Source organism: Furipterus horrens, unplaced genomic scaffold (genome assembly GCF_987537825.1).
Source record: "Furipterus horrens unplaced genomic scaffold, mFurHor1.1.pri manual_scaffold_11, whole genome shotgun sequence".
Classification (NCBI taxonomy): Eukaryota; Metazoa; Chordata; class Mammalia; order Chiroptera; family Furipteridae; genus Furipterus; species Furipterus horrens.
The window spans coordinates 20,100,113-20,113,976 of record NW_028327181.1 but is presented as its reverse complement, the minus strand read 5'-3'; the positions used below and the strand labels follow the sequence as shown (position 1 = coordinate 20,113,976).

The following is a 13,864-nucleotide window of genomic DNA, read 5'->3' as shown; positions in this document are numbered from 1 at the left end:
AGGGGGGGGTTATCTTTTATTGGCGCCCAAAACAATATTAAACATCCATTCTATGCTAGGTGTCTGACCACACTTCCCTAGAGGATCAAGCCCCTGGGACGTTTCACATAATGCACCGAAGAGAAGCCTCACAGGGAAGAAACATTTGCCCTTCACAGTGTAATTCCAATCCACGAGGGGTGAGATGTACAAGCTTCAATGTCCCTCCTTGGGTGGGAAAAACCATTGCACCAAGGTTGACCTGTGCCCTGGGGCCTAAGGCTGCCAGGACACACAAAGTTGGCCAGTGAAGTCTTCTGTTTTAAAACTAGAGTGGCTTCCTTTGGAGGTGCATCCTCCAAATTGACAAGGACACAAAGTTTAAACTGGACAAACATCGCAGGATACCCAGGGCCCACCTAGGAGATGGCCCCACTGTAAAGCACCTCTGGTAGGTGTTAATGGCAAACAGCCACAGAGGGCATGAGGGTATCCACTCTGGGTTGGTCTAAATTTGTTCCTCCCCTGCCGGAAGGCGGGGAGGCCACACACAGCTCCTCAGAGCCCTGGTTACCTCCCCAGGAACACACCATCACAGGTAAAACCGTGTGCTTTCAAACGCCTGCTGCACACAATAACCCTTCCCCTTACCTTGGGTGATGTCTACTGAGGTAGCCCATCTACAAGACAAACCCCCAAGTGGCATTACCCCATTTGCATTCTTGAAAGCATCCTTTACTTAAAGCCATTGCAGATACCCATGATCCCACCAGGAGAAAGCAGACGAGGGGGCGGTTTTCTCCAACGACGGCGGTAGGGCCAAGCCTTGCCGACACTCTGCAACAGACTGGATGTGCAAGGGACTGGCCTTTCCCTGGCTGAGGGCTGACCAAAGACGGCCTTGGCCAAAGCCTGGAGGTCTGCTTGGTCTCCTTGTACCGAAGCCAAAGAATCTGGTGGTCTTCCTTTCTGCTCCCCAAAGGCGTACCCACTCCTCAGCACAGGCAAGGGCACGAGGCCTTCAGGAGGCAAAGCACCCAGCACTAGTCTCCCCAAGCCCAGCTGCCCCACGAGCACCAGCTGGCCAACAGCCCCACAGCAGCCCAAAGTCCAGGACAGAACACGTATGACAAGCAGGGTCACCCCACACACCCTGGAGCCAGCAGGAACCCACACTGTTGCCAGGACAGGGCCGGCGCACACACAGTCCTGCCCTCCATGAAGGTTTCCAATATGTTGTTTATTCACTATTTTTGATGACTATAAATAAGTGTTTCCACTATGGAAAAGAAAGTTAGCACAGTACATTTTCATGACTGGGGAATGGATTTTCTGAAGTCACCTTCAATAGGGCAAAAACTTAGAAAAAAAAACACCTGAATGCTAGAATTCAGTTCTTTATATAAAGTCCCTTGTAAAAACAAAACAGAATAAAAACAAACTGAAAAGAAGGGGCAGGGCAAATTTTTTTTTTAAAAAAAGGAAAAGAAAGGAAGGAACAGAAAACAAGGGCAGAGGCCTTATTGCTTCTCCTCAGCTTTTTCCTTGGACTCCTCATCTTCACGCTCCTTGTTCTCCTCCTTCACTGAAAGAGCTTCTAGCTTTTCAGTCACTTTCTCGGCATCATTGTTTTTGCCCAAACCTCCTAAAATGCAGGGGAACACAGTAAGAAACCAGAGACATGCTGTTCTCCCCAGCCCGTGCCGCAGCCAGATGCACCTGCCTCGTGTGAGCCCAGGACACATGCCCCACAGGACAGGCTGCTGTTCTACCGATGCCTCCGGAACCACCTAAATAAACACACACTCATGCCTGGGACCTCGGTCAGTGTGCTCAGTTACATCTGGTCACTTGCCATGGCAACCACTGCCAGGCCCTGAATAAACAGGTGATCATAAGGACCTCTCAAAGCCCATTTAGCCTCTTGTAGGGTTCTAGTCACCCTGTGACTTGACCACCTGCCCAAGTGCCACAAGGCTGGACCAGTGAGTGTGCACTTGGAGCTTGGATGGCCAGCTCAGTCCCCAGAACGCACCGTGTCCCAGGGCAGCTGCATCACCCTTGACAGGTCAAGGTAGTCACAGTGCCCTGGAATGTTTCTGTGGCAGACGAAAAAAGCATCCGCCTGGAACTGCAGCCGGGTGCAGAGTGAGTCTGCAAAGAAGCCCCCCTATCCATGAACACCACATTACCTTTCTTTTCTCTCTCTTCGATCTCTTTCCTGCATTCTTCAAACTTTGTCTTAAATTTCTGTGCATCTGTGGAAAAAAGAGACTTCCTCAGAATCTTGGGCAGTGAAGGGGACAAGTCCAATGAGTCTGAAGAGCCAGGACTCATAAAGGGCCCATCTCATGGCCATTCTGACCTAAGGACAAGCTGGGCCATCTAAGGCAGCCCTGGGCCCATTGTTGCCTAGATCGGGCCATGACTGTTTCCCGGATCCCTGCCGAGGTTAGTGGCTATGCTGGGTCGTCTCCTTCCATCTGACTCTGTAACAATTTGGGCACAGCAGCTCAGTGTCGTGGCTTCATGCAACCAAGGGCCTGGGCCCTCCTCGCCAGGTACTCTGATCTCCAATCCTGTTGAAAGTAGCCGCTGGACAGGCCCCGTTCCTAGAGCAGAAGTGAGGTCCACTCAGCACCAGATGGTGAGCTACTAGGCCGCTGGACCCCAGCACCCACCCAACTTCTCCAGCACCCAGTGGGCATAGTTTTTGACAACCTGGGCCAGAAAGACACCCAAGCAGGGGAGAAGTCAGCCTGGGCCTATGGATCTTAGCACAGCCCCTGCTGGCACCCAGGTGATGGTGACGGCAAACCAGTTGGTACAGCCTCCTTTGAGGCTAAGAGGGAAAGCACTGCTGGTATTCAGTCTGGGAGTGGTGCGCAGCTTGCTGCACTTAGAACCCTTCCTTGAGGGGCCACCAGACAGCAGGGCAACAATCCCCACAACAGCTTCCCAGTTACCGTTAATTCTCCCTGAAAAGCAATAGCATTTGTATGCAATGAAACTGCTACACTGTAAAACAGGCAGAAGCAGTCAGGCCAGTCCCGAGGTCCGCCCACCCTTCTGCTTACTTTCAGCATTGAGGAAGCGGATGGCCAACAGCTCCGGCTTAGGGCGCTCATCAGCAAAGTCGGCGTGGGTGTTCCAGACCCAGGCACGGTCACTGCCTGCGTTTGGCTTCAGCTCCATCATTGGCGTAACTGCAGGAGAAGGCCCATGAGGACAATGTCCACTGCATACAGCCAGCTTACTACCCTGGCCACCCACCACAGCTGCGGTGCCACTTTGGGCAAAACAGGGACAATTTGGGGCAATATGGAATTTACCCAAAACTTTAAAAAATGTCCCACGTTCACTTAAAACCAGGACCATCCTAAATCTGGGAAAAGGGTGGCCTACTCCCTGACCATGAGGATACCTTAGTGAGAGTCTCTAAACCCAATGCAGACAAGGGCTCCAAAGCCAATGCAGCTGATCACAACCAGCCCCCTAATACAGCCTCCATACCCGGGACAGACATGGGCACAATGCCAATCAGACCCAGCCCTTCCTGTGAAGAGTATTTGTCACATGGCTGTGGCCATGCTCAGCCATACCATTGGGGACCTGGCCCATTGAGAGGTGGGCTCAGCAGAGGGCCAGAAGCTGGGAAGTGGAGCGATCACCAGAAATGTGCAGTTAAACCAACAAAACTACTCTCAGCTTTACGATGTCCAAGGAGACCAGCGGGGGGCACAAGGCCACCACAAGTGGGCGCTGAGAGCCTCGTGACATGGTCACATGCCACGAAAGACACAGCCACAGCCTGGAATAAGTAAACCTAACCCATCTCTTCAGGATCTATGCAGACCCAAGGGGAACAAGGAAGACCAGCTCCCCAAAGAACAGAAGCACCCCTCGTGCCGTGCCCAGCAGTACACCAGTGGCAGAGATCTCTGGGCATAGGGAGACCTCTGCCACTGGGCAACACAACACCATCATCACCCAACCCCCACTCAGACGCCCAGCAAGCCTGTGTGCTGGACAGGGTATGCACAGCCTTCTCCCATCACCAGACACCCAGTCCATCAAGGGACTATGGTATGCACCTGCCCCAGGACCCACTTGCAACTCACATGGAAGTGACCCAGCAACCTGGCAAGGCTCTAAAAAAAAAAATCACAGGTGTCAGGAAGACCCCTGAGGATGCAATTTAACTTGGGCTGGCGGGCAAGGACCAGGACAGAGCAGAGAGGTTGGGACATGGAGTCTGGCGCACAGAGGCCAAGTGGGGCAGTAACAGCGATGGTACAGAGGACCCTCCCGCCCTCAAGGCCTCTGCAAGACCACCCATCCTTGCACATCGCCCTTGAGGGGCCGTCCCACTCCGGTTCTTGCCAGTAGTTACCCCGTGGGCTCAGACAAGGGGCCCTGCCCTGTCAGACACACATTACACCAGAAATGCAGCATGGCCCGGGATCAGGAAAAAAACCTAGGATGTGCTGGCTTCCGAAGACACACATGCTCAGAGCACTGCATAACAGGCCAGCAGTCAAGAGACTGATGTGGCCCAGAACTTCCTGTCACCTCTTCACAGGCCAGCCCTTGCATAGCTAATCCTAAAGACCCCACCACACCTGCCCAAGGGCCTCCACCCACCCTACCCACTCCCGTGAAGCGGGTAGGAAGCAGCAGCCACCTTCTCCCCATGCCATCCCACCCCAATCTCATGCCCCGCTTATGGGACACTATGTGGGGACAGAACACACCAAAGGGTGGGAAGACTGCCGCCCAGGCGCCCCCCACAGACGCACACGAGCACACACACAAACGCACTCACACGCCCTCAGGCCGAGCCTGGTTCCGAGCCCACACTGGGGCTCTGCATCCATCCCCCTTGGTCCCGCCTGCCCAGACTCCACACCCCCGTGCGCTGTAAGCTTCTCTGCAGGTCTGCTCTGAGTTCTGAGGCACGGTGGAAAACCTCATTTCCTATTTTAAATTAAAAAAACACACTGTGAGCAAGCACTGCATGTACCAGTACACTCCTGGGTTCCCAGTGCAGTCCTGAAAGCAGGCTGCCCAAAGGTCTGAAGCTGTCCCAATGCAGTGTGGGGACTCAGAATGAAAACGCACACCCCAGAGGCCACCTACTATAGTGGTTGGCGCATATCTTCAAGGTCTTGTCCCTCCTCATAAGGAGGCGAATGGTCCCTTTTTCCTTATGCTTCAGGAGCTTGACGTCGCCAGTGCCTCGTTCCTTCCACTCTGGGAGATCGTTCTCTGAAGCAAATCGAAACAGCTTTGCCCGCCTTCAAGAAAAGACGGGTAAGTGAGAGCTTAGGTACACAGAAAAGGTAACAGGTAAATCAAATACTTGCTTGGAAAAAACACTTATTTTCTGAGCATTAAACAAATGATTGTATCTTTGTATTCTAAGAATAACAAGCCAAAATTTCACCAAAAGAGTTAAAAAGCAAATTCTGAGCTTTAACTTGACAAAAAAAAAAAAAAAAGATTTCTAGTTATGTTTTCTAACAGAAAGACCTGACCCCTCAGCAAAGCAGCTCACCTGAGTCTGCTGGGCGTGTCTGCGAACATGGTGCAGGGGCTTCCTGGTGCCCCACAGGGCCACAGGGACAGCATGTTCTCACAAGAATGTCTCTAGAACTCTGACCTAGAGCCCCAAGGGCCCAGATACAAAAGCCAGACTTGCTGGCCTCACTTCCCTCAGGAGGGGCCTGTGACCAGGACACCAGGAGTACCTCCGACCCCCGCAGGGACAAGGAGGTGACAGCAATACCACCAGCAGTCCTCACTCTTGGGAGGAGCCAGCCCCTGCTGCAGCATAATTTCTGGGTCAAGCAGACAGAGACCTGGAAAACAAGTGTCTTCAAGGAGACGCCCACCACCTTCCATAACCAAAGGGGGATGTGCATTTCTCCTTTTCCAGGCCTTTGGGAGTTGTGGGGAGGTAGTCTCCCAGGCTCCTTTCCTTAGAGGGGGTCCCAGTGTTGGTGAGTGCTTCTGCTCCCTGCCCCCACCCGAAGCAAAGCACTTAAACCACAACCCAGTATCTAGGATAGATTTGAAGGGAGGAAGGAAGCTCCACTAACTTGTAGAATTTTCTGCAATTCTGAACTTAATAAGAGGCCACACTTCAAGACATCTCAATAACACATTGTTAATGTGGGCACTGCTTCAAAACAACACTGCCCCAGTCCTCCAAAAACAAAACAAAACAAAACAAAACAAAAAACACCAGCCTTATAGCTTCTCATTGAAGGCACCAAGAAGCACATTTAGAATAACTTTTTAAAAGTAATCTCATTAACTATACCATCATCCATTTTTCTTCATAATACCAGGCACTATTTTGTGCATTCATAACAATGAATCAGGGATTCACAAGCTTCAGACTGCCAAAATCTATGGTGGGGGGTGGGGAGATAAAAGATGAAAGATAATAATGGTAGAGACTCTCTACTCAACCAGAAGGAAAGGGGCTGTGGGAGGCACCAGGATACCAGGGCGTGCCTGTGTCCTCCACAGCAGGGGACATGGGGCAGGGGCACCCAGGAACAAGTTACCTAATGAGCAGATTCTAATAGCAGCCTTGATTTCCTTGTGGGATTAGTCATCACACAAGTCCAGGCCCTTTCTTCAGCCATATTAAATGTCGGTCCAATTAAAAGTCAGGCCAAGACTTCAACACCCATAAAAACCACAAATTCCGTCTTAAACTAAACATATCTATTTCTGAAGCAAGATCAGCTTACTTACATTTTGAAAAGCTCCTCTTCATCTTCTTCCAGCGTTTTAATTTCTTGCTCAGGAAGAGAAACTATAGGCTCAAACTGGGGGTCGTGGTTGGACTCATCTGCGTTCTCGGTGGAGGTATCATGGTCCTCGTGGATGTCCTGCGGAGGAAGGTGCGCAGAGTTGACTAATGGCAGTGAGCCTGGCCCGCAAGCCAGGGCTCACCAGCTCCCACAGTGGGCAACCCCACCAGTGAATGGCCTCACCTCAAAGCAAGAGATTAAGGCCACAGCCGTTCCCACTAGGAAAGGTTTGCATGCCTGCCCAGCACAGTGAGACACACTGGGCTTCAGGACCCTCCCCCAGACGCATCAGTCACATCTGACTGGGGTTCCTAAACTCAGCCACCTACTAACCAAGTGGCCTGGGAGAAACTGCCCCATTTCTTTGAGCCTCAGTGTCCTCATCTGTAAATCGTGGATAACGATATTGCCGAGATTAAAGGACACAACTGACCGAAGAGGACAATGTTACCTTTAAAGCAAAAGGGTTGCATTTTTACTGATTGAGAAAAATATGTGCACTTGCTTACTAGGAGAAAATGTTGCTAAGGACAGTTTTTACAAGGAATTAACAGTTCTGTCAGCAACTTTATCTTGGTTCGGAAATTAAATCCAAAGAAATAGCACAAATAAAAACCACAAAATTCTGGTCCAGTTTAGAGAATTATAAGATACAAAGGGTCTTATTTTAGGTTCAAGTCGTACAGAACACGTGGCTTGAAATCTATAAAACTTCAAGAAATCTGGACACTTCATTACGAGACTCAAACCGATAAATAAAAGATAAGTCTTCGCTGCTTTCCTTCGCTGGACAGCACTGCGGCTCTGCCGCAGCCAGCTCAGCAGAGCAGACACCCGCTGCCAACAAGGCCGCCCCCACCCTGGGTCGGCCGTTCAGGACCCCACTGGAACACGACAGCTTCCGCCGCAGAGGCCTGTGGCGGTTCGAGACTAGGGCAGAATGAATGAAGTGCTGCGTAGATGACCGGAGGAAGGGATACAAGGTCTTGGTGGGAAGCCCGCAAGTGGGCCGAGCCGGAAGAAACCAACCGCCAGCCCTGCGTCCTAGGTGTGCGCTGAAGTGAACACAAAACCAAGGAGCTTGAATAGTGGGGCCGCCCCAAGGTCGCGCCGGCGCCCCGCAGCCCCCAGGCCCGAGCTTCTAGACCCCGCGCTTCCCAACCCTCAGGCCGCCCTCCGCACTGCCCGATCCCGCGCCACGGTGAGCCGCAAACGCCAAGACCACGGACCAGCGGGGGTTGGAGACGACTGCACGGGCCGCCCACGTGGCCGCCAAAAGCCGCCTCGGGCCCCCGGCCCCCTCCCAGTATCCGCCCGGGCCCAGCTGCACCTTGGAGGCCGCCATGGCGGCGCGGCGGCGGCGGCTTGGCTGGCTTGGTCGTCGCTTGCTCCGGGGCCTCTCGACGGCTACTCGTAGCTCCTTCACTCCGTGTCTGGCGCCGGCGCCTCCCGCCTGCCCGCTCTTCCCTCCGCCGCGCGACCCGAACCCTGACCCCTGACCCCAGCGGCGGGAAACGCTCCGCGATTCAAAACCAGTGCAGCTTTATTGGCTCTGCCGACGGACACTCTCATTGTCCGGCCCGCCCCATGCTTCCCGCCAAAACACCCGCGGCGCATGCCCGGCTCTCCCGGCAGCCAGGGAAGCATGGGCTCCCGGCGGCCCTCGCGCGCACTTCCGCCCCACGGCCCTGCGAAGGCCTCGTGCTTGCGAAAGCGGGATCCAGACGCCAGCATCGGAGCCGGCGCGCAGCGATGACGTATCGGAAGCCAAAATGATAGAGACGCACCGCCTCCTCGGCTAGCGCTGACTGACGGGATAGCGGCCGGCGAAGCTAGTAGCTGGCGCGGGCCTATACCTGGCGGGCGGTGTACCCCATGCCTGATAGCGGGACCTGAGCACCAAGGGTTCGAGTTCCGCCCCCGAGTCGGAGCCAGGGGGCGGCCTCAGGGCGCCAAACCCACGCTTTGAGAGCCACCCGTGCGCCAGACCCAGGGTGAGCAGGCCCTCGTGGGGCTTTCAGTCCAGACAGCGGACGGACCGGACGATGAATGACAAGCTCGACAACGAGGTAAAGTGAAGGGAGATCCTGACGAGAGATACTGGGCGGAGATGGCAAACAATGAAAGAGGATGAAGATGGGGGCGCGGTGGGAAACCCCTGGGGCTGGGGGGTGAGATAGGGAAGGGAGTGGAGGCTGAGGATGATGGAAGGGGGTGCGGCTGGGTGTAGGGTGCACTACTGGAGGTCAGGATGTGGGCCGGGGAATCCTGGGCGTTGAGGACCCAGAGTCCAGCTCTCATCCCAGCCCCTGCCTGTGTTCACACAGGACCTGGGGACAGTGGACGGCTGCGGCCAGGACAGCAGCAGTGCCCTGGACATCTCTGTGGCCCCAGCCACCCACGAGGAGGAGAAGGAGGAGGAGGAGCAGCAGCAAGGGGCTGGGGTGGCTGCAGAGCCAGGGCCTCAGCCTGGGCTCTACAACTACATCAGAGACGACTTGTTCACTTCGGAGATCTTCAAGTTGGAGCTGCAGAATGTACCACGCCACGCCAGCTTCAGTGATGTCCGGCGCTTTCTGGGCCGCTTTGGCCTACAGCCCCATAAGACCAAACTCTTTGGCCAGCCTCCTTGTGCCTTTGTGACATTTCGCAGTGCCGCTGAGCGGGACAAGGCCTTGCGTGTGCTGCACGGTGCCCTCTGGAAGGGCCGCCCTCTCAGCGTGCGCCTCGCCAGGCCCAAGGCTGATCCCATGGCCAGGAAGAGACAACGTGAGGATGAGGGTGAGCCGCCAGCCACATGCGTGGCCGATGTAGTGACCCCGCTTTGGACTGTGCCCTATGCTGAGCAGCTTGATCAGAAGCGTCTTGAGTGTGAACAGGTGCTGCAGAGGCTCGCCAAGTGAGTGTGGACAAAGTCACGCTTTTGACCGCAGGTCTCTAATCAGCTCCACGCTTGCTCAGTCCCACCTGTGCTCTGTACAGACACCCTTGGTGTCTGCAGAGGCTCTTGGGGAGCTAGGCAGTAAGACCCTTGTGTTAGCAGTGGGGATAATGAGGTCCAAGGGGAGAGGCCCAGGCACCTGGGCATTTGGAGAGTAGCTGGAGGTGGGTTGGGGTCAGCGGGCTGAGTCTAACCCTTGGTCCCACCTCACTTTGTAGGGAAATTGGGAAAACCAACCGTACCCTGCTGCCCTGGCTGCTGTCACAGAAGCACAAGCACAACAAAGCCTGCTGCCCACTGGAGGGGATCAGGCCGTCACCCCAGCAGGTCAGGCCCACAAACCTTCATCCCATGCTGTTAAAGAAGCTGTCCTCACCCACCTCTCTTCCTGCTTTGCATTCCCTACTGTGTCGTTCCCAAGGTTGCTAGTTGTTTTGAGCCTTGTCCTCAGGACTGCCATGCCCTGTGGAGGACCCGGGGCCTCTCACACATTGCCGTCTCCCACTCGCCGCAGTTCCCTCCATGCACAAGAGGTGCGCTACCAGGATAAGGGCAGCTGGGTTTCTTTGCCTCCCTCCGCCCTCCCTGCAGACCGAGTATCGTAACAAGTGTGAGTTCCTGGTGGGAATCGGGGTGGACGGGGAGGACAACACTGTCGGCTGCCGGCTAGGAAAGTACAAGGGCGGGACGTGTGCTGTTGCGGCCCCCTTTGACACCGTGCACATCCCGGAGGCCACCAAGCAGGTGGTGAAAGCCTTCCAGGAGTTCATCCGGTGAGGATTTGTGGCTGGGCTTAGGGCTCCAGGATGTTCTGAGATGGTCTGGTAGCAGAGAGCCTGGGTCCTGCTGTGGGGGGCGGGGGAGGACTCCAAATGTGGCCTGGTGGATGTGGCTGAAGTAGAAAGTAGGGAGGCTGGTCAGCAGATGTTGGGGACTCAGGGCTGCTTATGACTCCCACAGGTCTACTCCGTACTCAGCTTATGACCCAGAGACATATTCAGGCCACTGGAAGCAGCTGACTGTGCGCACCAGCCGCCGCGGCCAAGCCATGGCCATTGCCTACTTCCATCCTCAGGTCTCAGTTTAGGAGGCTGTCCTGGGCCAGAGTGGGCTGCCAACAACACAGCCTTACAGGGCCTTTTCTACTGCCTCCTCCAGAAACTGAGCCCTGAGGAGCTGGCAAGGCTGAAGACCTCTTTGGCACAATACTTCATAGTGGGACCAGGCAAAGACAGTGGGGTGACCTGCCTCTACTTTGTGAAGGAAGGACAGCGGTAAGGAGTCTGAGTGGGAGGGTGGGGTGGGTCCTTTTGAGGGCCGCCGATACTGACTGGCCCCACCACCCACAGAAGGACTCCCAGCCAAGAGGGCCTGCCCCTGGAGCATGTGGCCGGGGACCGGTACATCCACGAAGACCTGCTGGGATTGACCTTCCAGATCTCCCCTCACGCCTTCTTCCAGGTAGCCAGAGTTCTCTGGGTATCATAAAGACATGGAAGGAGGCCTGATGTTATACCAAGATGTCACTGGAACAGTGAGCCAGGGTGGTGACAAATTGTTAGCATGCAGAGATCTGGGGAAGAGCATTCAGACGGGAGCCACAGGGCAGTGAGGTAGGAGAGAAGTTGTTTGCACTAACTAGACCTTTGTGATAACCCTGTTGGAGAGCCATATGAGGGAAGTGGGAGTCGAGGTGACCCAGGGCTCTGATGTGATCTCTGGTGAAGTTTTCCACACCTGATGCAGGGCAGGGTTGGGGCATTGATCCTACACATCCAGCACTTAGAAGTCCATAAATTGGGAGGAAAGGGGGTCAGTATCAAGTTGCTTTTAAATCCAGGGCCCTGGGTGAGGTTGCCCAGCATCTTGTGGATGAAGAGGCAGTGGCAGGACTAGTCCTGGGGCGCTTAGGCAGATAAGAGGTGGGGAAGGGATGGGATCAGACCTAGAAAGAGGGTAGTGAGCCAGGGACTAGGCCACAGGTCCTGGAGCGGGGTCATGCCCCAGGGAATGTAGGCACATGGTTGTGGCTGCAGGAGGGAAGGCTAACTTTGGCAGTGGGGCTGCTTTGACATCCTGGGGGATGCTGGCCCACCCTCCAGGTAAACAGCCCAGCTGCTGAGGTGCTCTACACAGTCATCCAGGACTGGGCCCAGCTGCACTCGGAGAGCACAGTGCTGGATGTGTGCTGTGGTACCGGCACCATCGGCCTGGCACTGGCCCGGGTGAGCTCTCCTGCCGCAGCTGAGGACACCCTCTCCCTACCCTACCCTGTGCTATATCACCACTTTGTAACCATACCCCTCACAATGACCCCTAGCCTGTACCAGATCCTCTCTGCTCCCCCACAATGCCTCCTGCTGTTCCCCTTCCCGAGAAGCCCCTAGGGTGGGTGCAGGGCACCATCAGCCTATGCCCTTTCCTTGATTCAGAAGGTGAAGAGAGTTGTGGGGATTGAGCTGTGCCAGGAGGCTGTGGAGGATGCCCGGGTGAACGCCCACAACAATGGTGAGAGCCAGGGTACCACACAGTGGGCATTCACCCCTGCTGTGTACCTCAACACAGCACCTGGAACGCACTACATGGCTTCTAGGGCAATAAGGGGGGGGTGTGTGCAGAGGCACAACAGGTCCCCTAATGTGCACCCAATGTGCCTGGGACTGTCTGATGAGGAAGGGTGAGCAAGCACCCTGGCCAGTGAGTTTTCCTAAGGCACCTCTGGTCAGGGGCTTCAGGACACCAGGCAGCTGGGCGGGCCCTGTGGAACAAGGTGTCCCAGGTCCCAACAGGATTGCTGTGCCATCTGCAGAGTTGAGCAATGTTGAGTTTCACTGCGGGAGGGCTGAGGACCTGGTGCCTGCCCTGGTGAGCAAACTGGCCTCCCAGCAGCTCATTGCCGTCCTGGACCCACCCCGCGCTGGCCTGCGTGAGTAGCCTCCACTTGGGGGTGGTACAGGGAAAAGGAGGGCAGTGACATCCAGATGTCACACTAGGCTGTGCAGCCTCAGGCCTATGTCCATACTCACTGGTCCTCCATCCCCTCTGAGGTGGGGGCCCTCCCTTGAGGAATCTGCCTCCTCAGATTCCAAAGTGATCCTGGCCATCCGCAGAGCTGAGAATCTCAAGCGGCTCCTGTATGTCTCCTGCAACCCCCGGGCAGCCATGGGCAACTTTGTAGAGTGAGTGTGAGGTGGGGGTCTGGGGTGGAATGGGGCCAGCACCCAGCCTCATACCTGCTAGAGGAGTCCCAGCCGAGTGGCTGACCTTGACTCTCCCTCCCCACTGTAGCCTCTGCAGAGCCCCATCTAACCGGGTAAAGGGCACCCCCTTCCGGCCAGTCAAGGCTGTGGCTGTGGACCTGTTCCCGCAGACCCCGCATTGCGAGATGCTCATCTTGTTCGAGAGGGTGGCGCACCCTAACGGCACAGACACCCTGGAGCCCCAGGATCCTCCAGCCCAGCACTCACCAGGGCCCCCTGGTGATACCCAGCAGGAAGCTGGGTCCTCCCCTCCTTAGGCCCTGGAGCAGTGGAAACCAGCCTTTCCAGAACAGGGCCCACAGGCAGGAACTAACTGGCTCCTCAAGTCCTTGCGTCACCTCAGAATGCCCAGAGGCAGTAGCCAACAAGGCATAAGACCCAGCTGTCTTGCCTAGGGCTTTCCTGTCCCTATGGGCCATAGAGCCCTGCATCTTGTGGACGCATACAAGAACACACATGCACACAAACCTATTCTTTTTGTACTAGTTGGGCCACAATGGCCAAAATAAACAACTGATGAACTACTGTTTCTGTGGTAAGAACGCAGAACTTTGGTCCACGGGGGTTTGTCTGCCCCCACTGCAGGTGAAAGGGGACAGAGGCAGGGGGGGATGAGTCTGAGTCTGAGTCTCTGACTTAGCCCTGGGAATAGCCAAGAATTGACCCAGCTGGAGTCATGTGTTGGGGCAGTTCTCCGAGCCCCTCCGAACTGTGCAAGTTAGAGCAGAACTTGGTGTTTTATGCTTAAACCGAAGGAAAAGCAGATTAAGACTTAACAGCCAAGAGTATGTGGGCAGGGAGCACAGGACAAGGGTTATCCCTGCCTGCCTAGCCCCCACTTTCCTGGCACTAAAGGG

At 55.3% G+C, this 13,864-nt stretch overlaps 2 protein-coding genes and 1 non-coding gene across 6 annotated transcripts; 1 reads left to right on the top strand and 2 right to left on the bottom strand.

The window, feature by feature from the left end:
* Positions 1 to 1,198: 1,198 nt before the first annotated feature.
* RANBP1 (RAN binding protein 1) lies at positions 1,199 to 8,356 on the bottom strand. Of its 2 annotated transcripts, none has more exons than XM_090291572.1 (6): positions 8,137 to 8,356; positions 6,748 to 6,884; positions 5,119 to 5,276; positions 3,057 to 3,185; positions 2,172 to 2,237; positions 1,199 to 1,624 (listed from the first exon to the last, which is right to left on the bottom strand). In XM_090291572.1, exons 1-6 carry the CDS (start codon positions 8,149 to 8,151, stop codon positions 1,500 to 1,502), a joined length of 630 nt encoding a protein of 209 aa, XP_090147698.1. In that variant the 5' UTR covers positions 8,152 to 8,356; the 3' UTR covers positions 1,199 to 1,499. The 2 variants fall into 2 exon arrangements, with proteins under 2 accessions (XP_090147698.1, XP_090147697.1); XM_090291571.1 differs by lacking the exon at positions 8,137 to 8,356 and adding an exon at positions 7,140 to 7,251.
* LOC149997205 (small nucleolar RNA SNORA77) lies at positions 2,012 to 2,137 on the bottom strand. Its single transcript, XR_016507344.1, has one exon. It is a non-coding gene; the product is annotated as a small nucleolar RNA SNORA77 (small nucleolar RNA).
* Positions 8,357 to 8,697: 341 nt separating the features above from the next.
* Positions 8,698 to 13,533, top strand: TRMT2A (tRNA methyltransferase 2A). Of its 3 annotated transcripts, none has more exons than XM_090291570.1 (12): positions 8,698 to 8,875; positions 9,134 to 9,705; positions 9,966 to 10,074; positions 10,339 to 10,520; positions 10,708 to 10,822; positions 10,906 to 11,021; positions 11,097 to 11,208; positions 11,850 to 11,972; positions 12,180 to 12,255; positions 12,557 to 12,673; positions 12,830 to 12,926; positions 13,036 to 13,533. In XM_090291570.1, the coding sequence occupies exons 1-12, from the start codon at positions 8,852 to 8,854 to the stop codon at positions 13,262 to 13,264; spliced, it is 1,872 nt and encodes a 623-aa protein (XP_090147696.1). In that variant the 5' UTR covers positions 8,698 to 8,851; the 3' UTR covers positions 13,265 to 13,533. The 3 variants fall into 3 exon arrangements, with proteins under 3 accessions (XP_090147696.1, XP_090147694.1, XP_090147695.1); XM_090291568.1 differs by having other exon boundaries at positions 8,786 to 8,875; positions 11,100 to 11,208; XM_090291569.1 differs by having other exon boundaries at positions 8,786 to 8,875; positions 12,858 to 12,926; positions 13,036 to 13,101.
* Positions 13,534 to 13,864: the final 331 nt, after the last annotated feature.

Coding starts and splice junctions, on each gene's coding strand:
- RANBP1 (XM_090291571.1), bottom strand. CDS start 7,190: ATGAGGACACTGAGGCTCAAAGAAATGGGGCAGTTTCTCCCAGGCCAC. Junction 6,885..7,139: donor AGTTTCTCCCAGGCCACTTG/GTTAGTAGGTGG, acceptor CTTCCTCCGCAG/GACATCCACGAGGACCATGA. Junction 2,238..3,056: donor CCGCTTCCTCAATGCTGAAA/GTAAGCAGAAGG, acceptor TTTTTTCCACAG/ATGCACAGAAATTTAAGACA.
- TRMT2A (XM_090291570.1), top strand. CDS start 8,852: ATGAATGACAAGCTCGACAACGAG. Junction 9,706..9,965: donor GTGCTGCAGAGGCTCGCCAA/GTGAGTGTGGAC, acceptor CTCACTTTGTAG/GGAAATTGGGAAAACCAACC. Junction 11,022..11,096: donor TTTGTGAAGGAAGGACAGCG/GTAAGGAGTCTG, acceptor CACCACCCACAG/AAGGACTCCCAGCCAAGAGG.